Below are 25153 nucleotides of genomic sequence, written 5' to 3'. Positions count from 1 at the left end.
TAAGAATGCTACATGCCCCAGTACCTACTTCATCTCACACCTAAGGAAGGTACCCTTTGTGTTTCAAAACCTAGATTCTGGGATTACCATGTCACACACCATAGCCTTATCTTACAGGACCTGATGGAGGTTCCATGGCATCCTGTGACATCAAAACTGGCCAATGGTGCCACAAACCCATGCATCTCCTGCATTTATCTTGGATTCCAAGGGAAGTCTTCACATGGCTGTGAAATGTCAGCCCATGGCATCACCTATGTTTGTCCTTAGGTGAGGCTTGGATAGTTTTCAGGATCCTATAGCACAACTAATGATAGATAGTTAACACCACAACATCTATCACTGTTCAGCCTTTAATGCCTGAGAATCCACACACCTTTAGATGACTGTGTTCACTACATAATTGTACAACTATTTTATGAAGTGTTGTGGTCTAGACTATCGGGATACTCATGGACACTGCTGACATCAAGCAGAGATGAAGAAAACACAGGCTGTGCTCAGTTGTAGGCTAAGATTGGAGCCTAGAGGGCACCCTAGAAGGAATTCTACAGGGATGTGGTTAGCATTACAAGCAGAGAAAGTTTAATAAGAAGAGTGCTTCCCAGAAGGGAGATGGGCCTTAGCTGGGGAGAAAGATCAGAGGCTAACCAACATATCGGGATCTTAATACATTATTTATACAGTGTGCTCTTCTTTAAGTATGCTTAAGCTTCAGCTGGGGTGGGCTTTCCAAACTGTTCCTTCCCCCTGGGTTGTTTCTATCACTGTTCCCTTTTATATACTGATTTATATGTTCCACTCTACTGCCACAACTTTATCAAACCTGATGGCTATGGGGGTCATAGACATTTGCATATTTATTTCTACATGTCTCAGTGGCCATTCCTCTTCACCAGCTAAGTAACTACCCTAAGGAGCAGTAAGGGTAAATAAATCTGGCTGTGACTAAGACCCAGATTTCCAAACTCAGACCTATGTGACGAGAAATTCTGGCTGTGCTGCAGAGAGAAGTACAGCGACTTCTACTTGGGATCTTTGGTTGGAATCTTGAGAGAAAAATTTGGACAACCTGTGTATGGATGAGTAGCAGCTGGGCACAGGAACTAGTGTGGCAGGGTGTGGAGGATCACTCAGTGTCTGCTCCCTCTTAGACTGTTTTTTTTTTTTTTTCTTCCAGTCTTAGCCCCGAAGAGGCATTTAGTAGAAATGCAGCCACTTCTTGGGAATTTCCCACACTTGCACTGGCAGATCATGCCTGGTGTGAGGAAACAGCTAGCTGGGTGTGGTCTATGGGTGAGTCATTATGATTGGAAGGCAGCTCCTATATTCTCCCATTGCAAGTCCTGCATACAGAGATCACATGTATAATTTCAGACCCACAGAGGTCATTGTCTAAGCTTGCATGCACCAGCTGACAAGACAAAACCTGGCTCCATACAACACTTCGTCCTGTAGATCTGAGGGAAAATGACTAATCACTCTCTTGTCATGCCTTGTGAACATTGAGAAGCAAGAGAAAAAAGTGAAACCTGCCTACCTTTTCACCTCAGCAAGAAGGAAACAATACCTGATATGGCCACTTTTTATTGCTGTGCTTAGCTTTGCATTTGTTCCATTCTCTTTCCCTCCATCACTTCTACTCTTCCTGTGTGAATCTGTCAATTAGGTATGTTTCTCACAGGCAACAAACAGTTGGGTTTGTCTTTTTTCAGACAGGGTCTCTTTACATAGCCTTGGCTGTCCTGGAATTCACATGTAGCCCAGGCTGGGCTCAAACTCATAGAGATCCTCCTGTCTCTGCCTCCTGAGTGCTGGGATTAAAGGCGAGCATCACCATGCCAGACCATTGTTTGTTTCTTTGTTTTTTCCTTTGAGATAGGATCTCATGTATCCTAGATGGACCTTAGACTTCTGGATTTATAGGTATACACCATCATGGTTGATCTACTTAATACTGTGAATCAAACCCACGACTTCATGCATGCTAGGCAAGCATTCTACCAAATGAGGTGCTTTAACATCCCCTGCCCAGATGTTGCTTTCTTGGGACTGGGAAAATAGTTGTTCGTAAAGTGCTTGCTATGTAAGCCTGAGGACCTGAGTTTAGACCCCAACTCTCCTGTAAAAAGCTGGATATGGCAATGCATGTCTGTAGTCCAGTGCTAGTGAGATAGAGAAAGGCAGATCCCTAGAGCTCAGTAGCTAACAACTGTAGCTGAATCAGTAAATTGCAAGTTCAGCGAGATACCCTGTCTGTAAAAATAAGGGAGAAACAATTGAGGAAGACACCCACCATTAACACTATCAATGTGGTTTCAGTGTTTCGAGTAAGTAAGTAATTTTTACATGTTTTTGAGGCTAGTAAGTATCAGAGCCCATCTTTATTCCCATTAATAGGCATTTCATTTTATCTTAAGCTCTTATAAAAAAAGGAAAGGATTCCTAGAATTCACTCTGTAGACCAGGCTGGCCTTGAACTCAGAGACCCTGCTTCTGCCTCCTGGGTGCTGGGATTAAAGGTGGGCACCACACCACCACCACCTAGCTGTTAAAGGCATTCATTCTTTTTTTTTTTTTTTTTTTTTGGTTTTTCGAGACAGGGTTTCTCTGTGTAGCTTTGCGCCTTTCCTGGAACTCGCTTTGGAAACCAGGCTGGCCTCAAACTCACAAAGATCCGCCTGCCTCTGCCTCCCGAGTGCTGGGATTAAAGGCGTGCGCCACCACTGCCCGGCGGCATTCATTCTTGATAAGACATAAAAAGGATTATACAGTAGTAAGTTAAAGCTTCTTAAATGGTGGGCTAAAAATTTGCCATGGTTCTCTGACTGGGAATTGAACCCAGGACACTGTGATGAAGATACCAAAATCTAATCATAACTAGCAGGAAAGATGCATGGCTTTGGTGGCAAAAGAAAGCTAATATCTATGAAATCTCTATTTTTATTTGACCAAGAACTATAATAGAATATTTTAAGTTTCTATTGTTGTGATAAAACACTGACCAAAAGCAGCTTGGGGAGTGTCTCAGTCGCTTTTCTATTGATGTGACAAAATGTCATGACTAAGGCAAATTATGAAAGAAAGCATTTGTTGGGGCTCACAGTTCCAGGGGATTAGAATCCAGAAGCATCACAGTCAGAGTCATGGCAGCAGACAGGCAGTCAGGCATGATGCTGAAGCTTACATCCTTTCTCAAAAGTAGGAGGCAGGGCTGGAGAGATGGCCCAGTGGTTAAGAGCACTGGCTGCTCTGGAATTCCAGAGGACCCAGGTTCAATTTCCAGCACCCACATGGCAGCTTACAACTGTTTATAATTCCATTTCCAGGGGACCCAACACCCTCACAGATAAATGTGCACATAAAATAAAGTATATTTTTTAAAAAAGTAGGAGGCAAAGAGAGCTAACTGGGAATGAGATGGGCTTTTGAACCTTCAACACACACCCCCAGTGACACACCTCCTCCAATAAAGCCACATTTCTTAATCCTTCCTGAATAGTTCTACCAATTAGAGACCAAGCATTCAAATACACAAGCCTATGGGGACCATTCTTATTCAAACCACTACAGGGAGGAATGTGTTTATTCCATTTTACATTTCCAGGTAATAGGAATGCAAACAGGGCAGGAACTGAAACAAGCCAGGGAGGAACACTGCTCACTGGCTTGCTCTTCCTAGTTTGCTTAGTTTGGTTTCTTACATACTGCAGTCCTACCTGCCCAAGGTGGTACCTTCCCCACCTCAATCATTAATCAAGAAAATGCTCCAGTTTTGCCCATGTACCAATCTTAGGTATTTTTCTTAATTATGATTTTTTATTCTCAGATATGTATAGGTTTGTGTCAAGTTCACAAAAGCTAACCAGTACACAGAGCAATATTGTTATATGAAGTACTCTGGCATACAAACTTTAATTATATTTATGACAAAATGCAGCAGGTTAAAGTAACCTGTTCATAGGCTAAATTAATCATGGGGAAGATCTGGACCAAACTTTTCAAGTGATATCAAGATCTAAGCTTTTATTTAGAGCTCACTCTACCCAATTCCTTTTCCTTTAGTCTCAAATGAGTTTAGGAGTTAATTCTTAGATGTTCATTTCAGTTAGAACTGGATGAAATTAATATAAAAATTCAACCTAAAAGTAAAACTTTTTTACCCCCCAAGACAAGTTTCTTTCTGTAACAGCTTTGGCTGTCCTGGAACTCACTCTGACCTCGAACTCAGAGATCCTGCCATGAGTGCTGGGATTAAAGGTATGTGCCACCACCACCTGGCTATCACAATTTATAAAGCATAGTAAGGAAAGAAGTCATAATAGAACTCTAACAATATACTGTAGTAAGTTGTATGAATGTGATCAAAACATCTGCTTTCATTCACTTAGTATTTCTGGATCACAGTTGGATAATGTTGACAATGGGGAATGGAAGGCGGACTGGTGGGGAGAAGGGTATAGCTCTCCTTCATATTAAATCATGAGTCATCTTGCTTGCATTTTGCCCATTTTTTTTTTATTCCATCTCAACAGTTTAGAACAGCTGTGGAACCCACTCATCACCCTTAGTCAGATTCTGATCTGAGTAGTGGGGGCTTATCTCCAATTCTGCAAATAGAGGTTAAATACCTTGGTCAGTAGTTGAGGCTGGACCCAGAAGCATTGGAGTGCAGAGGAAGCCCTTCTTGGGATTAGGACGTTTTCCTTTCATTAAAGCTTTTCAAGTGTTGGCATAACTAGGCGGAGGATATTTAACTGTCCATCCAAATAATCTTCCAAAAGACATTACTTCTTGTAAATAGCCATGTCACAGTGGGAACACGTGCCAGTAAACTAAGGCTGTACCCATGGTGGTTGGGGCAACAGGAAGTTGCAAAGGTAAAATAAGGAGATTATAGATCACGAAAAACTAAGTTTTAGCTACAAGGATCAGCAACAAGAGTGGTAACAATCCAAGGCTGGACAGACAGCTACTGAGCAGAGGTCCTTACACAAGCATCAAATTGTGGCAGCCTTGGTGCAAGAAAGGGTTTTGGCAGTCTGTGAGGTAGATGAAGGGGCTCCTCTCCTACACCTCCTTCCACTCACATGGATTCTGGGGTGCAAACTCAGGGGCACAGATGTGCACAGCAAGCACCTTTACCTGCTGAGCTGTGTGACTGTTATTTCTAGTTAGGATGGTCATGGGAGTACATAGTAGGTAATGTCTGTCACACATGGCCCAGGGTGTTAACTTTCCTTAATTTTGCAAATCTGGAGTAAGGAAGGCTAACTGCCCCATTAAGTTGCTGGGCCACTTTTGTAAAGTGTCTTCACAACTGAAAGGAGCCAGGGCCCCAGATACCACACCCTGGTCAGGAGCTCAAAGGCACCACCTGGGCAGGCTTATCTGCCTGGTCATGTTTGAGGATTCCCTGGGACAATGCTGCTGGTAAACGCTCTGAAACTGGAGGTGTTACTATTTTTAGCTGGCAAAGCGCTTGAAGGTATTAATAAATAAATAAATAAATAAATAATTGATTAATTTATTGATTGATTCTACATCTAACACCAAGAGATATCCTCCTAGCCACGGAGCTTCAGCACCTCCCCAGTAGTCCCAACCAAGAGGAGACCTGTGTGGCAGGCAGGGCAGAGATACAGGTGCCCCTGCCCCTATCCAAATTCTTACTTATCTAGTCTGTGTAGGACCTACAGTTCACAGGGTAAATTAGCATTAGTGCCACTCTGCAGGTTGTGCCTTAAAAATTCAGTGCTCTAAGCCTCAAGTGGCTCCTCCAAAAACATTCTCAGGAGGTCCTACCCAGAGGGTTTTCCTGGGGATGACAAGGTGTGTCACCGGCACCAGGTCCTGCATAGGATCTCTGCAAAGGCTGTGGCTAATTCTGCTTATAATTTCCTTCTGTCTGTGAGGCCCCACCTCTGAACATGAAGGCTGCAGGTTTAGGCAAAGCTGTCTCCAAAAAGGTCTACAAGTCCAACACTGTATGTACAGCTGTGCCTCATCTTGGTGGTTCATGCTGGGGCCCAGAGTAAGCAGCTGGCTCTCACACAGGCTGTGCACCTCTGTTCTTAGCCACAACCCCCTATTCCTAGAAATAGCACAGTGAACGTGGTGGCGTGCAGGTGCCAGAAGTATGGGATATTATGTGGAGCCATGCAGGCCATTAAGCAATGACTTGTCTCCATCTAAGAAGCACAGGCAGGGAGTGCAGCCAACGAAGGAGGCACTGCCTCATCCAGCACCAGCCTGAGACTGGGGTATCTGTCTCCTCTACAAGACTCCCTATACTTCTGCTCTGGACTTAGCCCTGTGCCCTTGGGCAGAAGTTGGGCTAGCACAGCATTAGATGGGCACAGCGTTAGATGGGCTGGCACAGCGTTAGCATAGGAGCCCAGGCCTTGAAGGAGTGTTGTGGGGAAGAATGCTACTTCCCCCTAGTCCTGCACATCATCTCCATCCTGGGGACTTGGCTAGATCAGTATTTGGGGTTTTTTAGCCACCTAGCACTGTGCCTCCAGCCACAGGGGAACAACATCCATCTTAAGAAGTCCCCTGCCACTTGCCATACCCAGGTTAACTCTTCCAGTCCAGCTGCTGGAGCTCCCAGGACAGAACTAGAGGACACAGAGGCTTGGAAGGCAACTGCATATATGCATCTCTATCTATGTCCCAGGTCACACAGGGTCACCTCCAAGTAAGCAGACTGGATATCCATCACTCAGGAGTCCTAGGATCACTAGGCGAGGTTGGAAGGCTCCAAGGAAACCCGGTTTCATGATCACCACTCAATTAAGTTCTTGGCAGGCTTGTTACAGGCTAAATGGGTGAATATCCCTCTAGCCCCCATGAGTTAAATTCCCGTTTTGGCTGGACTTTCCTTAAGATCCAGGGCCTAGATACTGGGAAATAGCATTAGATGGGCAAGACTGTGTCTGCCCACACTGCAAGAACTGCACCTGCACAGCCTTGAGGTACGTCCTAGGCCTCAAGGAAGGGTAGCCTGGGCGGGGCCCTGCGGCAATTCTGAAGCTGCCCTCCAGAATTCTTTCTATATCACGACTGTAGAGTACTAAAGGGCCTTAGCAGCAGCCACAGTATCCTCCAGCTGCTGAAGCAGCTGCCCTGGCTGTGGTGAGAAGGCGTTGGTGTCCACTCTCTGAAAGTCAGGATGTGCAACCACAGAGGCCAGCACATCTGCAAGGCGTCCAACATCAAATGCAGCCTGCTGCAGGCCCAGCCTTGGGCCTGCGCTGTCCCCTGTGTCCCCCTTCAGGCCTTGCTCAGGACAAGAAGCCTCTTCTCAGCGATGACCTTGAGGAAGTGGTAAAATTCTTCAAAATTGATCCCTGTACAGGACTTCATGATGACCTGGGTCAAAAGGAAAGGGCAAGTAAGCCCTGGGGTCACATGCAGACTCAGACTGCTCTGGTGTGCAAAGATCCCTCCCACACACCCAGGTGTCAGGGGCTAAGATGGGACCCAGAGACAAAGGTATAAAGCCAGGATGGTGGCCGGGGGGTAGGGTGTGTGTGTGTGTGTGTGTGTCTGAGTCACGAAGCCTGGCCCTGGCATCTGTACTGGACCCGAAGCTGACTCGACATGGGCAGGCTGCTTCTCACCTGGCAGTGGTGGTGCCAGTCAGGCATGGAGTCCTTCCATTCTCTGACCTCCTGCTGTACTGCCTGGAGTTCTTGCTGCAAGAAGTGCCACATGTTAGCCAGGTTGCAGCCATTGACCCAGTTGTGGTTGATAGAGATGGTGTCGTCCTGGAGGGCAGAGGACAAGCTCCATGAGGCAACAGCAGATATCACCTTTGGTGAGCAAATGAAATCCCATTCCAGGCCCACCAGGCTTGGTGCTTTGGGTGAGTGTGATAGTTTTAACTGTCAACTTGACACAATCTAGAATTACTTGAGAAGATAATCTCAATGAGGAATTATCTACATTGGATTGGCCTGTGCTCATGTCTGTGGGGAGACTGTCTTAATTGATGTGGGAAGACCCACTGTGTGTGTAGCACCACCATTCCCTAAGCAGAGGGTCCTGAACTGTGTAAGAGTAGAAAAACCGAGTCAAGCACAAATAAACATACATACATTCATTTCTCTATTCTTGACTGTGGATGTGATGTGACTAGTCATTTCAAGTTCCCGCCCTGACTTCCCCACAATGATAAGCTGTAATTTGGAATAAACCTTTTCTCCTCTAAGTTGCTTTTTGTCAGAGTAGTTTGTCACAGCAACAGAAATGAAAGAATAGTGGGCAAAGGTAGAAAACAGACACTCAGCCATGGCAGCCAAGAAATGCTGATCTCATCTCATGATGGGGCTAACACATTGGGATGAGAGAAAGAGGAACCAGCCGGGCAGTGGTGGCGCACGCCTTTAATCCCAGCACTCGGGAGGCAGAAGCAGGTGGATCTCTGTGAGTTCGAGGCCAACTTGGATTACAGAGTTAGTTCCAGGAAAGGCGCAAAGCTACACAGAGAAACCCTGTCTCGAAACGCCCCCCTCCCCCCCAAAAAAAGAGAAAGAAGAACCAAGTTAGAACAGGGCTAGGGGATAAGTTCTCCGTAGTCTCACTTGTGGCTTCCCTACCCTACCTTCAGCCCTTGCAGAGGAATAATACTGCCTTCTTTCTACACAGGCAGTTGGGGATGTAGAGGGAGAGAGTCTGGTAGAAACAGGGTCATATGCACTGTCTTACCAGGTTGTACACTTGATGGTGCCACCCGCTGGGCACAAATACCATCTCACCAGCCTCCTGTATGACTTCAAGGGGTAGGCTGCTGTGCTGGATCCTGGGATAGAGGCGAGTGTCCAGGAGCTCGGCGGAAGTCACATCATAGGGCAGGTTACCGTGGCAGTCCCGAAGGGCCTCCTCCTGCCCTGGCGGGAAGAACAACCATTTCTTCCTCCCACAGATGTTCACTGACCAGCTGAAGGAGCGGAAGATATCCGCATGGAAGGGAGACCTACAGCAAGGGCTTTAGGTTTGTGTTGTGGAGTCCTGTGTGGACCCTGGTTTTTGCTGGCCTCTAGGCAGATGCCCTAGATGGTCACACCTCCCATCTCATCTTCACCAGGTGCCCAAGTCCCTTCTGTCATTACCAGGTGCCCCTGGGCCCCGCGTAGACAAAGCGGTAGTCATCCACATTGAGGACGTCCCAGAACTCATTCAGCCAGTCTGATGAGAAGTACACAGGCAGGGTGAATATCTCTTCCAGGTCATCCACCAAGGAGTCTCTGAGGAAAGCACAGGATCTATATAGCACTAATCTACCCTGAGTCCCATCCCAGCAGGCCCACCCACATCAAATAGGGCCACCTAAGATCACCCAGCCCTAGTGGACTTGACTGCTGCAGATCCTGAGGACCTGAGCTGAACCTCAAGTTGCTCAGTTCAGAATGCTGAAGATAAAATGACTTTGGGGGCATCATGGCATAACCATGCCGCTTAGGCAGTGGTCACTGGGGCTCCAAACACAAGGTGAGCATCATCCCAGTTCCTGAGCTAATGGCCTCCTTCTTCACCAATATTAGAGAGTGGAACACTACCTGGCAACTCCAGGCTGCAGCCCCAGGTGTGAGAGCCTCAAAACCCATCATTTGGGTCCTCAAACACTGGATCATATTAACACTAGCCTCAGAGAAGGCACAACTCCCATCAACATCATTCTGGAAAAAGCTTCTAGACTCACATGTGTGCCTGTAACTCCCAACAACAAACAGAGATAGGCAGGGTCCCAGTAGCAACAAATTATCTGTAGGTCCCCACACATCAGGACTGCCTGCCTTTGAGCACTCAGCAAACTCTTAAATGCTGCTCAGGCATCACTTCCCCTGTGGCCTCCTGATTATGCGACTCCATGCCGCCTTCTGCCCTTTTTGGTTTCAGGGTCTTCCAGACAAAAGTATGATCAAACATTGGATTTAAATACAATGAACAATTTTTTTAGCATAAATATGCCAGTGTAATATCTGGGAAATATTCATTACCCCCTGCAACAAAAAACAAAACAATCCAACTCAAATGTTTACCTAAAATTTTAAACTACTACACAGGGCAGTATTTAGGCCTGTGAGTCCATCTGTACCTGTTTCAACATTATACTGATTCAGGACCAGTGTCTAGTTACGCTTTACCCAGCTCCTGCATAGACAGTTTTCTGCCTAAACAAGAAGTAGTAGTATGCCAAGGTAGCTGGAGGCTGGTGTTTTGTATCTGGTCAGTTGTGGAAATTGCAGGGGCCTGAATTCCATCCCATTCTACAGTTCTGAGCCTTATTTTGCACACAAGGGATACAGGAATTCACCTGTCCACTGTGCCTTTTGCTGGGGTTCTGAGCACAACAGTCTGTGCTTGTGAAAGGCAGAGAAAACACCCAGTCCCAGGACCACCATGGAAAGAAGTGATGCTCTTCCCAAAGTGAGCATCATGTGGGCTGGGTCTTAGGTGCAGCCCAAACTCCTCAGATGTAGTGGGCTTATGGACTGACATGTCCAAGTTGGAAATATCATAAATTTAAAAATGTACTAACAGCATGTGTTTAGATGCTCAAGACCTTAGCACTCCAATAAGAAAAAGGCAGCAGTGTGCCTAAATGGACAACCACTGTAGCTCAGCAGAGCAGTACAGCATACTCTAGAAGTGTGATCATTTCAGTAGATCCATGGGTTGGAAGTGGGTATGGCTTCTTGACACTGTCCAACATAGAGGAAAGGGATGGGGAAGAAACAGACCACATACGGCTAGCCTGGGAAAACAGCAAAATTCAAATCTTGAAGTAGTTTCTACCAAATGCACTGCACTCTTGCAAACATCACAAAGTCAAAAATCTCCTAAGTAAAGCTGTCATAAGTTGATGTGTGAGAAAAGAAGAGGCTAATCAGGGAGGGTGTTCAGTGCCTCTTTAAATAATAAGGGATTTTCAAAGTGGGGTGAGAGCGGTTGTAGAAAGGTCACTTGCTCCTTTTGAGAGTCTAGAATGGGCCAGTAGACAGCAAGAATCCCCGGAACAACCGTGGAAGAAACAAACCTGTCCTCAGTGGGGTCAGGAGAGGGCAGTCCCAGAGGATCTGAGAGAACCTGCTCAAACATTATACAGCAGAGGCCATACAAGAACTACACAAGACTTATTTTCCTCATGACAGTCCACCTGGGCTGGTATGGTGACCCTCCCAGGGAACCACCCTCCCACCAGTTTTGAGACAGACTAGAACTCTACTGCAGAGGTAACCCCTCTGAGTGCAGTAGGAATGCTCTACCAATAAGGCCTGCACTCGCTGCTTAGGGAAAGTCCCCAGCAGCCATCCGCCGGCCGGCCCTATTACCTGCACAGGTGCCAGTCCTTGAGATAGAGGCAGCCCCGAGGGGAGGAGCAACCTCCTTGGATGTACTCCTTCCAGTAATCGATATAGTCACGGAAGGGCATGTGCTCCTTGGGGTTTGAATTGTATTCCCGCACTCCACAGTTGGCAACCGGTACAACCACGTCTCCTGCAGCGAGAGGGTCGGCACAGAAGTGGCAGAGTCATACGTGCAGTTTCATCCCCTTGGGTTCCGGCCACCCTCTGGGCGAATTATCCAGGTCCCACTCGTCTGTCCGGTCCTGGCCACCCTCCCATCCCGGGGTCTACGCCTCCCGTCTGCTCTGAGTTCCCCAGGTCAGTCCGCCTGCGCCCTACCATACTTCTGCCGCAGATACTCGAAGTCAGGCTTCCCCGCCGGCGTCACCCACCGCCGCCGGCTGCCCCAGCTCTCAGTGAAGGCGCTGGAAAACACGCAGGGCTGGTTAGGCAGCAGGAAGCCCTTCACGAAGTCAGCGTAGGAGAAGGCGTCCGGCGCCTGAATGAAGGTCACACTGCTGGGTGCGGGCCCGCTGCAGTCAGGGACTCGGCCCCGAGGCCCCGGTAGTGCCGCTCGGCAAAGAGGCGGGTCTCTCGATCCATCCACCGGGGAACCTGACCCCGGAGGCCCAGCTCTGCTCCTCACTACACTCTAGATGGGGAGCGGAGGCCGAGAAACCTCCTAAGACGAGTTTGGATCAGAAAACCACAGTAAAGGAGCCCGGAACCAGACACCAGAGGGGCAGCATTCCAGCAGGAACTCAAGCCTTGGCGCTCCCAGCAGGTGCGCGTGCGCCCTACGCAGTCCCGCCCTCCCGCGCAGGCGCACGAGCGCTCGCCCGCTGGTGGACCGGCTTCCCAGCGGCTGGCGTCTGTGTTTGGTGGTCCGGTGGCGCTTGCCACAGCGTCTTCCGCGCGCTCCTCTTGCCTCAGGTGAGCGGTACTGCTAACGCGCAGCTAGGCAGTACTCGAGCCCGCCACCGAGACTGGAGATGAACATGAGTCCCAAACCTTAAGGGATGACAGAGTCCTGGTGGGGTGCGGAGCGGAGGGTGAGGATCCACGGGGCGTGGTGAGGCTCCTGAGTCTCCGGGATAGGTTGAGGGACCTTTCCAAGAATTGTGTTTACCTAGAAGTAGAAAGGGACAAATTAGAAGGGAGAAAAGTGAGTTTTAGGAGATTCTGAGGTTCAGGTAGAGAGGTGTTGATTAGGAAGAGGGCGAGGGTAGAAACAGGAGGCAGAGGATTGTTTGATCTAATTCTCCCATTGTGGACCTCATTGTGACTCTTTGGTCAAAGTGTGGAACTCTATTGCAGCTAGGGCATGGTAGGAGATGACAGCTCATAGAGAAATTCAAGTAGAGAGAAACACATAACCTTATGCCGGGATTCGTGGTGCATGCCTTAATCTCAGCATTGGGGATGCTGAGGTAGAAAGATCCGAGGGTTCTAGGACAATTTGAACCACAAACCAAGACTGGTTTCAAAAAGAAAAAAAAAAAAAAAAAAAAGGCCAGAATACAGTAACAACAATAAAACCCCAAGTCATCCAAAAATTCCATTAAATCATTAAAGCTTCTGGTATCAAGCCTGTTTTTCCAGGCATACATGAATTTATACATTTTATTCCTGTTCCCTCCTCCATCTCCTGGAGTTCTCTTCCTTCTTTTCCTACATTGGCAGTATGTTATATTTGGAAACATCATTTTAGATCTTTAATCTATTTCTTGGCAGACAGTTCTTAAAACTCTTGGACTACCTGAGGGTATAAACGCTGTTTTGCATGCTAAGGAGCCCAACACCATTCAGCATCCACTAGGGTAGATTACAGGTGGAACTGGTCTAAACAGGATCAGAGAGTGGGGACTTTGAACCCAGACCTCAGCCTCTAGGGCTGAAGGTTAAGTAGGTCATCAGTGACCAGTGTTTAATCAGTCATGCCCATGTAATGAAATGTCCAGAAAATCCTTAGGCAACTCATTTAGAGGATCCTGGAGAGTGTGCCTAGGGAGAACGTGGGCAAGGTGTTCTCTTACTTGACCTCTTGCAACTTTTTATACCCAGTGTAATGTCCTTTATAATAAAACAGTAAATGTAAGTTAGTGCTTCTCTGAGTACTATGAGCTTCTGGGGGAAATCTAACTCAAGGAGGGCTCTCTAGGACCCTATTTATAGGTACTGGTCATCAGAAAAAGAGGTAACATGGCCTGGACTTGCATCTGCACTCAAGTAGGGCCTCTTGGGAGACTGAGTCCACAACCTTGGGATCTGATGCCATCTTCTGGCAGACATTGTCAGAGCTGAACTGAATTAAAGGACGTTCTTCTGGTGTCCACTGCTGACACTTAGGGTCCCAGAATTCTGTGCTATGACGTGAGACTAGAGGTAAAATAAGCAGTTTGTTTTTCCATAAAAGATGAAAAACCAAAGTAGGAATTGCTGCTTTACCTGTTAGTCTAAGACCGGTGTCCCTGAGGAAGAGGTCAGGCCCAGCAGGTATGTATGCTGTCATGATCTCTGGGGCAACACAGCCCCTAACACAGGAAGTGGGACATGAGCTCCCGGCCTCCTTTAGTTAATGCTGTAATTCTGGTCTTCACATGGTGGCCTCTGGGTGTTAGTCACATCGTCGAATATGTGAGGCCTGGAGAGAGAGGCCTGAAACACAGGTGTGTGTCCACGAAGCTGCCTCTCCTGCCCCCCGCTGGGGGCTGCTAGTGATGCATATCCTCTGCCCACACAGACCTATGGAAACTGCGCATCCTGGGCAGAGCCACCCCAGGAGAAAACAGGAAAGGACCGGAGTTGGCACTCTAGAGGAGATGAGGTGGAAACAGTGGATGGTCTCATTTCTCTCTGAGTATCTAGAGCATGCCCTGCAGCTAGGCTGTGGTGTTTGAAACCTCCTCAGAAGCATGGCTGAGCCTCCCAGGGTGGAGATGGGAACTTCTGAGGCAGTGGAAAGAGGGTCCTGCCGCAGAGCGGGAGGGCAGGTAATGGAAAGAACCAGTCTTACCGCCCCCGCCTGGACACACTGCCCCACTGTTCTCTCTCCCAGCCTTGTAGTGGAAGGTGTGCAAAATGTTGCGAGTTCTGGTACTTTGGAAATTAACTAAAAATAGGCTGTTTACTTGCTATTGAGTTTTACTCAAGGGCACATGTGTGATGGAAATGCTGAAAGAGACCCATTATGCCAATCCCGGTGTGTTCGGAGTCACAGTCAAGTGACGTGGGCCTATTCCCTAAGAACGTCATTTATGTGAATTAGCTTGACACCCAGGGATTGCCGGCCATGACTTCCCACGGTAATTGTGCCTCTCACATGAGGGTCCACACAGGGCTCCTACTCTACCTGTACTGGTGTAGGCAAATTAACCTAACAAAGGTAGACACCAAACAAAGAATTCGGGAACAGAGCATTTCTGGAGGGCCCACTTGGTATGTGTGCACCAGGTGCCCATGGAGTGCATAAGGCTCGATTCTGTGAAGGTCGTCCCCTTTGGTGCACAGAGCGGGTTACCTTTGGAAAGCTCTCTGAGGTGTGGGATGCTGTGGTTGGCGGTGGGCATTAGGAAGGGCAGAGGTGCCGTTTAAGCAGAAGCCTCAAGGTGGAGAGCAGTTCAGGCAGGGATGGGAAGGAAGGGGCCACAGGATGAAGCTCAGAGCCCTGGTAGACTGGTTGGAGTTGGGTATGTTTTCTGTGATTTGTTTTGCACTCTCCCTCATTCTACCAGAACTCAGGACCTCCCATATGCCAAGCAAGTGCTTTACCCTCAGGGGTCCTATATTCAGAAGAGTTTTTGGTGGAAGCATGACATTTCCTAACTCTCTTTCCTGACTGAAGGGGCAGGATGAAGGGAGAAGGTCCTGGAGGGGCTGTGCCAATAAAGAATGACACCGAACCCGAGAAGGTATCATGGAGAGCTGTCCGTGTTGCCAGATGGGGGTCACAGCCTGTATCCTAAGCCAGGTCTGAACAGAGCCAGATTAAAGGTAGAAAGCAGAAAAAGGAGATTTACTCAATGTGGCCACATTGGGAAGAGGGACAAAGAGACCCAGTGAACCCCCAAGTCCTGGAGTGAGATCAAATAGAAGGCCAAAGATTTGCATATCTAAGCAGTACAGGTGTGGCCCCACCCACCATTAACCCGTCTTTGATCTTCCGTCTCCTGTAAGGTGGTCTAATAAGTTGTTAGAATCATGTGAGATCTCTTTCTGGGAGACAAGTTCCCTCTGACCAGCTGGAGATTCCCGGGGAGATTCCCATCTCTTTGGGGTCCATTGTTTCAATACTCTGGTGATAGTCAGAATGAGAGACACAGTTGTCTCTTTAAAGTATCTTCACTTTTGCCAGGCCTAGTACATTAGGATTTGCGTATGGGCTTAGGAGGATGAGGAAGAAAGGGATCCAGAAGGACTCTTGGTTCCAGCAGAGCTTTTGTGAGAATAAGAAGCATGTAGCCAGGGCCTGGAACAGCCTGAGGTACCCAACAGATGACTGAACAAGGAGGGGTGACGGGCCGGACTGGTTGGAGACGCCTGGTAGGCGTGTCATGAAGCCGTCCAGCGGGCAGCCAGAGGTCTGAGGTGAAGCACTGAGAGCCCGCGGGCCTGACAGATGTGGTTGGGTGAAGTCGGCCTTGTCACGGTACTCTTACGCCTTTGTGTCAAACTGGGGGCAGGGATTGGAGGGGGGGTGGCATCTGAGGGAGGGAGGAAGGGTGGTGTGTGTTTTGACCTGGAGATTTTCATTGTTGTTTTTGGTTTTTCAAGACAGGGTTTCTCTGTGCTGTCCTGGAACTCACTCTGTAGACCAGACTGGCCTTGAACTCAGAGATCTTCCTGCCTCAGCCTCCCTAAAGGTGTACACCACCACCACTGCCCAGCTTAACTAGGAGATTTTTAATAGGCTTGTGGACCGATGATGTTGTCCAGGAGAATTCCTGGAAAGTTGTGTCTGATTAAAACTATAGTGACGTGGAGAGGTTGGAAAGTTGCCAGGAGCTAATTACCTTATCTCGGGCCCACTTTAGCCACGTGACTAGCCATTCCTTGCCCACCTCTGTATCCATAACATCCTGTGACTAAGAGTAAAAAACCTCTAGCATCTAGTAACTTAGCAAACCGCTACCTCTACCAATCCAAAGGCTGAGAATGTCTTCGGACAGCATCTGAGGCCTGTAGAAAAGCTTTCTCCGTCTTCTTATAGCTACCTCTCTGATGAACCTACTAAAGTGTTTTACATTTGCTTGATTGATGACTTTCTTTGTTCTGTAAAACTATAAAACTTGATGAAACTGCTTGCACTTTGGACCCTGGAATTGGGGGTGACCTACATCTGTGTCACTGGGCCATGGTCACTCAACATGGTTCTAGAAGAAACCTCTGTTACTCCATTTAAGGTGAGAGCTGTGCTTTTTGTGTTGACAAATGAGATTGGCCACAACCTGTAGTCCATGTCTAGTTGCCAGAATTGTGTAGATGAAGTTTATTGGAATAGCCATACCTCTTGGTTGATGGGTCACCTGTGGTGGTTAGTGACTGTGACTAAGACTCATGGCTTCTCGCCTGAAGTACTTACCACATGGTCCTACACCAGGTTTGTAGACCCAGTACAAAGAGTGAAATCAGTGATTCTGAGGAGCAGAGGTTGGGTGGAGGCCCTGTGAAAGATCTGGCTTCAAGGGGACCAGGACCCCCTTCTTGAGGACTCCATGGGAGGCATGTCAGTCTAGGCAAGGTCATGGGGTCTAACCACACATGGCCAGCTTCTGCTGCATGGGTGGGAACAGCTTTCTCCTTTCTGCCCTTCCACTTAATATCTGTTTATTTTGGCTTTCTGGAAAAGACATCCTGGAAATCTGTGGTAGGAAAAGTTGTAGCCACATGCTTCTCCCTTGGCGTTTGTCAAACACGGGTACAGTTCTCATCCTTATTGTTCGTAATGTCCTAACGGCAAGTGCTTGCTCTCTTCTCCTCAGCTTTTGGTTCTCTGTCCTTTTCTCTTTGAATTTTAGAATGGCCTAGAGCTGGTATTGACCTGCGGTCTTTTAGTTATTTTACCAGAGGGTAAACAGAGGTCCAGAAGCTGAGGTAACTTTTCCCAAGTTGTAAAGCTGTGGTAGAGCCGGAGGAGCTGCAGCTGGGACCAGGGCGAGCTTCCTCTGCTGCCCCACTGCTGGGCCTGGAGATTTTCTGGGAACCGTGGATAATTTCACTGCCTACTCATGTTCTGCACAGGGACAATCTTGTGGAGCTGAAACAAACCTTTTGTGGTGTCTAGCAAGGTGGCAGTGTGTTGTCCTGTTTCCTGGAATATGACTCCTAAATCCTGGGAAATGATGTGCCTTCTGCTAGCCAGCAACCCCTAGGTAATTTGGGGTAGAACGGTCATTGAAAGACCAGGGCAGGATCAGAGGATGGGGACTTCAGTCTTATTCCCAGGCCCAAAGAAGGAAGAGGGTCTGAAGGTTGAGCAGATCACCACTGGCTAGTGGTTGAATCAGTCACACCAATGTCATGAAGCCTCCACGGGTAGACTGCCTAGCAGCTTCCTGGTAGCTGAACACGCAGAAGTTCCAGGGAGGGCACGGAAGCCTTACCCCATCTTCACACCTGGCCCTGTGTGTTTCTTCATCTGCATCCGTTTTAATGGCCTTTACAATCAAATGGGAAGTATAAGTGTTTTTCTGAGTTCTGTGAGCTGTTGGAGAAAATGAATCCAATCTGAGAAGATGGTGAACCCCCACATATGGGTATTGGTCAGATGTAGCCTGGGCTTGAGGTCGGCGTCTGAAGTGAAGGCCAGACTGTCTTCAAGAAGACGAGGTTGCATGGAAATGGACTGGAGACACCAAGCTAATGTACACCTTAGAACCAGTTGCTGGGTGCTGAATAAGGAGACATCACACGCGTATGTGTTTGCAGAAGTGATAGTAATGTAGGAGAAACTGATTGTGGGTTTTTTCCTTATATGGACCCAGGCATTGAACAAGCCTGCCTGTTCTCAGGCAGGTCTGGTTATAGCTGAGCAATGGGAAACCCCTTCCAGCCATGAATTAGATAAGGCTGTCTTCAGAAGCAGAGCAGTGTTCTGTGTGGCTCCCTGCCTTGGAAACCATGACTGATTGGGCTGAAGTAGCTCCCCTAAATCTGAGAAGTGCATGCCAGTGCTTTTTAAAGCTATTATTTTGTGTTATGGGTGTTTTACCTGCATGTATAAACATCACATGAATTCAGTAACCCTAAAGACCAAAAGATGGCGTCAGATTCCCCCTCTCCCAAACAGGAGTAATAGACAGTTGTGAGCTACTACGTGGGTGTGGAGAATCGAACCTGGGTCATCTGGAAGAGCAGCCGGCTGATGGCTTGGAGGTGCTCTAGCCTGTGCTCACTAATCTTACTGGAGTATCGGCAGCTCTGCAGAGGCAGGAAGGTGTCAGTACCTGCTCCCTGCCTCCCCAGGCATATGGTAGAAGGATCAGGCACGGGCTTCCTAGTTCAGGGACTTGTTGCCCACGACTCAGTGTGGCTTATCCCAGTAGAAGAGGCTGCCACTGGGGTGGCCCTGGTGTGCTAGGGAGGGGCTCGATGCAGGCTCGCCTGCTGAACCCCTCCCTCAGAAAGACAAAGCAGCCTTCTCTACAGAAGGAAGTGTCTCCTGCAGCTGAGAAAATCTCCCCACTTTCCAGTGACGTCAGCCTGTAAACTTCCTGGCTGTTTCTCATGGAGCTTTCCTGATGTAAGAGTTCAAGGTGTTTTGTTTGTTTTTAATGTGGTGGTTCCCCTTGGTTGGGCCAAGGACAGGTTGTTAGGAGGTCTGTCAGGCCCCACACAGGACCTGGTTGTCCTCTGCAACTTGGAGTTATCTATGAAATCCTTTTCTGAAAAATGAGTTTTCCGTATCTTCTTTTATTTGTGATGATGACAAAATTCTCATAGCTAGCTAGTTTGGCAACTTTCTTCCGGGAAGGTCCTAGCTTCAGGTCTTGGAGCTGGTGGAGCTGTGATTCCTGGCGTGTAGGAGTGACATATACCGAGAGGGAAATTTGGGTCTGCTCTTGGAGGAACGGTCTAGGGTGTGTTTGTGGAGAACTTGGGCCAGCTTATTAGAGAAGCCAAATCCACATTTTGTTTTACTGGTGCTTTCCTGTTGTATATACTAAGGGTGCTGTGAATAAGGTGTCCTTTCTTCTGCTGCTCCTCTTCCCTGGTATGTCTGCTTGTTTCTGTGCATATGATATGTCTAACTGATACCTAGCCAAGGCCAGGTAGCAGGTGCTTGGTATGGTGATCCCCTAGAGCAGTGGTTCTCAACCTTCCTCATGCTGCAACTCTTTGATACAGTTCCTCATGTTGTGGTGACCCCAACCATAAGCTTATTTCCTTTCTATTTCATAACTGTAGTTTTGCTGCTGTTATGAGTTGTAATACAAATATCTGATATACAGGTTGAGAACCACTGCCCTAGAGGTCCTAGGAAAGATGGATCCAAGACACGGGAGTAGACTCCTCACGTCCCTGATGGGTGAGCTTCCATGTCGCTCTGGTCTCTTCAGTTTGTTTCATACCGTATTTGGTGAAGGCTGCCATCCACAGTTCTCCCACGCAGGACGGGCCTTCACCATGCCCACTGTGTCCCAGCCGAACAAAAACTGAAAAATGAACACCCATCACAAGGAAGTCCCTGAGCCAGAACCTTGAATAAAATATAGTCTGTTGTCCTCCAAGAGCTTTCAGTCAAACAAACAAGATGTGTCACACTGTGTCCTTGTCAGCTATTTGGAGTCCTTCTGCTTTATCCAGAGATTGTGACGAGGTGAGAAGTCCTTGTGCTGGCGGTCCTGAGCCCTGAGTGCCCAAGGGCTGACGGGGCTGTACTCCGGGGCACATCCAGGCCTTATAACTCCAAGCTCTGGGACTAGGGACCTGTTTCCCTATTAGAAGCCAGCCGTGTGACTTTACACACTCAGGTTGAAGGTTTGTTGCTCTGAGCTTTACCAGTGGCTCCTGTACTTGGCGGCTGCTGTAGTCTGTGGCGGTTGCTGCTGCTGCTTGTGGTGCAGGTCTGGGATGGGCCTCAGGTATTGAGACGCTATGCTCCAGCAGCACTTTGTACTGTAGTTCGGAGGCATAGAGTGTTGGGACCCTTGCTTGGGCCTTGACAGGCCAGTGTCACTACTTTCATCCCTGGCATTTGAATTCCTGGCTGTTAAGGCGTGGCAGCTCCCTCACCTTTTCCAGTGATGGAAACCTGATGGTTCGTCGTCTCCAGCTGCTCCCAGTCTGTATTTGACCACCTCTGCTCCACCACAGCCAGCCTCTGGAACTCCTAAGATAACCTGCTGCTGCTGCTGCTGCTGCTGCTGCCGCCGCCTTTGCCGCTGTTACCACTTTCCTCTCTATTTTACCAGCTCAGTCGCTCTGCTGAGAAGAGTAAGCAAAGATGGGTGGTGGTGTGTAAGGGTTACCACTTCTCCATTGCCCTGCCTGCCAGCACTTACCGTCCTTAGCCCTCCACCACAAACACCAGGGGGTGAACCCAAGGCCCACATGTGCTAGGCAAGTGCTCCGGAAGGATGTCCTCTACCTTTGAAGGATGTTTCTGGAACCTCTTTATTCTTTTATTTTGTCTCCCCCACCTTCCCACCCCCGGAGCTGAGAACCGAACCCAGGGCCTTGCACTTGCTAGGCAAGCGCTCCACCACTGCACTAAATCCCCAAGCCCTATTCTTTTGATAATAGCCGTTCTTACTGGAATGATACAACCAGTGGGCAAGTTTTCACATGCTTGCTCCTTTGTATAATTTGTGAAAAACATTCATTCATATTTTAATCCTTGTTAATTGCAACTTTGGTGTTTTTAAGCTCATTGTCTATTTTGGATATTTATTTATTTGGTTTATGTGTATTAATATTTTCCTGTGTGTGTATGTACATCATGTGCATGTAGTGCCCAAGAAGGCCAGAAGAGGGTGTGTATTCCCTGAGACTGGAGTTACAGACAGTTGTGAGCTGCCATATGGGTACTGGGAATCAAACCCAGGGCCCCTGGAAGAGCAGCAAGTGCTCTCTCTAGCTCTAAGGGATAGTAATCTTTTAAAATTTTGTATGCATTGTTCCAGGCAGTGGCAGCACATACCTTTAATCCCAGTACTCAGGAAGCAGAGGCAGACCAATCTCTGTGAGTTCAAGGCCAGTCTGGTATATAGAGCAAGTTCCAGGACATCCAGGGCTACACAGGGAAACCCTGTCTCAAAACAGCAATAACAAATTGCATATATTGTGTAAAATACTGAACCTCATGGTTTTTTCATATATTCATATAATGTGCTTTTTTTTCTTGATGACAGTCATTTTGACTAGGATGAGATGAATCTCAATGTAATTTGACTTGCCCCTCCCCTCCCCTCCCCTTCTCACCCCTCCTCTCCCCTCTCCGCCCCTTATTTTTTAGACAGCAATTCATGTAGCCCAGGAAGACCTCAAACCATATAGGTAGTTGAGGATGATCTTGAACTTCTGATCCTTGGGTTGCTACCTCCTAAGTGCTTGGATTACAGGTGTGTTCACTACCACATCCAGCTTGATTTGCATTTTCTCGGTAGCTAAAGATGTTGGACATTTTTTTCATGCATTTATTGGCTTTGCACACTTTTTTAAACTAAAATGATTTTTCCTGTGTGTTTTAGTTTTGGTTCTTGTTCGAAACAAGTTCTCTCTGTGTGTACCAGGCTCCCAACCCTCCTGCCTCAACTTCCCGAGTCCTGGGATGGCAGGTGTGCCCCTCTACACCAGGCTGGCTTTTACTATATTATTTTTTTTTGGAAAGTTTTTATGTCCTTGTTCATCAGGGTATAGGGGTCCAGTTTTCTTTTGTTGTTGTATCTTTGTGTGGTTTCTGATAGTCCTTGACCTCATAAAAAGAATTTAGCAATGTTCTTTCTTTTTCAATGTTTCTTAAATTTTTGAAAATAGATTATTTTTTTCTCTAAATGCTTTGTAGAATTCAGCCAAAAAAAGTCATCATGCCCTTGAATTTTTTTTCTTTTTTTTTAAAGACAGGGTCTCACTATGTAACCTTGGCTGACTGGAGCTTGCTATGTTTATGGGAGACTTTTAACTACGGTTTCCATTTTATTTTTTATTACTGGTACATTTAGATTTTCTCTTTATTCAGTCTGAATAGATTGCATATGTCTAAAAAATTGTGCATTTCTTTTAGATTTTTCCAGTTTGTTACTCATGTTTATTAATTAATTTTTAATTAAATAATATTAATTTTTTCTTGTAGTTTCTTTTTTATTTTATTTTTATTTATGTGTATGTCTGTGTGTATGCCACATGAGAACAGTGACCACAGAGGCCAGAAGAGGGCATCAGACTCCCCACAGCTGGAGTTACAGGGGCTGTGGACCACCCAGTGTGAGTGCTGGGAGCCAGACGGCTCTGGAAAGAGCACTTAGCCCTGAGCCATCTCTCTAGCCTGTCATGGTAGTTTGTTTTCTTTCCTTTTTTCCCCTTTGGTTTTTCCAGACAGGGTTTCTTTGTGTGGTCCTGGCTGTCATGGAACTCGCTCTGTAGACCAGGCTGGCCTGGAACTCAGAGAGAGCCACCTGCCTCTGTCTCCCAAATGCCGAGTTAAAGGTGTGCATCGCCACCACCTGGCTGTATCTCATGAATTTTAACACAGGATGTTTTCATCTTTATTTCAAGAAAAATTTACTTGTGGATTCTTTCGGACGCTCATTGATTGTTTGGGAGCATATTGTTCCGTCTCCATGTGTTCACCACAGTTCTTGTGTATTTCTAGTTTTTGTTCATTGTCATCCGAGAGTAGACGTGATGGGACTTTTTAATTTAAGACTTGCTTTGTGCTAACAGTGGATGTAGTTTTGGAGAGTATGCTATGTGCAGATGAGAGGACTGTGTTTTGTAGCTGCTGACTAATGTATTCTGCAAATACCTGCTGGGTCTGTTTGCTCTCCTGTGGGGCGTTTACCCACCACCCCCACAGCTTCCCAGAGTTTTCTTGAGTGCGAGCAGCAGGAAATATTAGATAGAAGGATTTATAGCGGAGAATCTTGCGGAGATAAACAGATAGAAAATAAAGGATAGCCTCGAGAGGGCCTGGAATCTATTCCAACGGGCCCCGACTGTCTCTGGCCCAGGGTTTTTATAGAGACGCCAAGGGGTGGAGCAAAGACCTCCTCCCCCAGCACAGCCAAGTGCAGACCATCTCAGACACCTGCACTCAGGCCCGTGGTCCTGATCATCCTCTATTTGGACCTGCTGCTAAAGCCACGAGAAACCCCAGAACGGGCTCCCACAGGTCCCCCCTTCTTAATATATAAAAAAATAACTATTAATGGCTTACAGCAATCTCCATAGCTGATACACCTCCCAGTATGGAGTAGAGGATGATACAGATGGCATTTCTCTTTTGAATTAGGTCCAAGGTGACCACAGCAGTCTTAGCTGTCTCAAGCCCTTTCTAAACCAAAACTCTTAAGGTGACTACAAACTTAAATAATCCCTTAGCTTCATCATTACCATTACAGGTTAACATACATATTGCTATACATAGTCACAATTCTCTCAATCTTACAACTCAAAGCAAACTCTTAACAGAACCATTAGAATTAGCATATATGGTGCTATATATAGTTAACAATTTTCTCCGTCTTACAACTTTAACTCAGTCATTTGAATTTTCTTGTTAACAGAACATAGGAAGAACTTCGATGTATTCACATCAAACTTAAACATTTCCTCAATTCCACAAAGCCAGGGTGCATTAATATCAATAGGTTTCTGCGAACATAATTTAATCTCATAGCTCCTCCTTTTCTTTATAATTTTTAAGCAAAATCTCAAGCCTAGTTAGAAAACCCAAACTTTTTTGTTTAAACAGTTCCATTTGTAACATAAAACCAGTTCTATAAGTAATTCCATTTTTACTTAAACAGTTCCACAAAACAATTCATAAATCTCCAGTTAATAAAGATATATGCATACACAAAATTGCATCTTGATTCTAAGTAGAAATACATTTCTTCATTTAAACAGTTCCATTTTTAACCCAATTCCAGAAAACCGTTCCTAGGTCATTACTCAAAACTGTCCCATTGCAATGAAATCTCTATTGTTTCATTTAAGTTTTAAAATTCAAATGATAAATTCTGGTACTAGCCTTCCAAATATGAAAAATCCATAACCAAAATCTTTTTGTAATTTTATCTCATTTTTAAGTTCAAAAAGTTCAAACAAGAAAAATTCTGATATCAGGCTTTCACTTCCAAATATGAAGAGACATTTTTCAACCAAAACTTTTTGCAGTTAATTTTTGTTCAAACAAGCGTCTCTGCAACTTTTGTTCTCACAGACAGAACTTTTTAGTTATAGTAATATTTTAAACCGCACCGTTTTTGCTGTTAACTCAGGTTTTTCTGTGCTGCGTTGATATTCCATGGATCTCAGCTGCGGATGCCTTGTGCTGGTTCTGGCATCCGCCATTCTTAGCTTCTTAGCGGCTTCTGGAGCCTTTGAAACCATTCAGACTGCCTACTTTGCAGTCTACTAGGACACTATTTCCTGTGTCTCAGGTGTTTTCACCATATACATTAAGAATAGACTTACAGTTAACATTTACACTTTACAAACCCACATAACATGTGCTTAAGCATAAACTCATTCAACATTTACACATTTTTACAAACTCACATATAACATATTAACATCTACTTATTTATACTTTAAGGAAACTATAGAACTACTTTAGCAAATATATTTCTTATTAA

At 46.6% G+C, this 25153-nt stretch overlaps 2 protein-coding genes across 7 annotated transcripts in view; one reads left to right on the top strand and one right to left on the bottom strand.

Annotated features, from left to right (window-relative positions):
• Positions 1-25153, top strand: part of Snap47 (synaptosome associated protein 47) — a 77159-nt gene that overhangs the window by 9886 nt on the left and 42120 nt on the right. For 3 of the 6 annotated variants that reach the window (XR_003733119.1, XM_037200954.1, XM_028857164.2), the window contains exon 1: positions 12204-12287. The exons of 1 other annotated variant lie outside the window; for it this stretch is intronic. The gene's annotated coding sequence lies outside the window, so the exon portion shown is untranslated. 2 more of the 6 variants (XM_037200952.1, XM_037200953.1) reach the window with 2 other exon arrangements.
• On the bottom strand, positions 4497-12294 carry Jmjd4 (jumonji domain containing 4). Its single transcript, XM_028857163.2, is given in 8 exon segments — positions 4497-7290; positions 7293-7374; positions 7626-7772; positions 8713-8980; positions 9117-9251; positions 11340-11505; positions 11694-11912; positions 11915-12294. Coding segments are annotated over 8 exon segments (1275 nt in total). The 5' UTR covers positions 11958-12294; the 3' UTR covers positions 4497-7075.

Source organism: Peromyscus leucopus, chromosome 8b, assembly GCF_004664715.2.
Source record: "Peromyscus leucopus breed LL Stock chromosome 8b, UCI_PerLeu_2.1, whole genome shotgun sequence".
Taxonomy (NCBI): domain Eukaryota; kingdom Metazoa; phylum Chordata; class Mammalia; order Rodentia; family Cricetidae; genus Peromyscus; species Peromyscus leucopus.
This window is presented reverse-complemented; position numbering and strand designations above follow the sequence as displayed.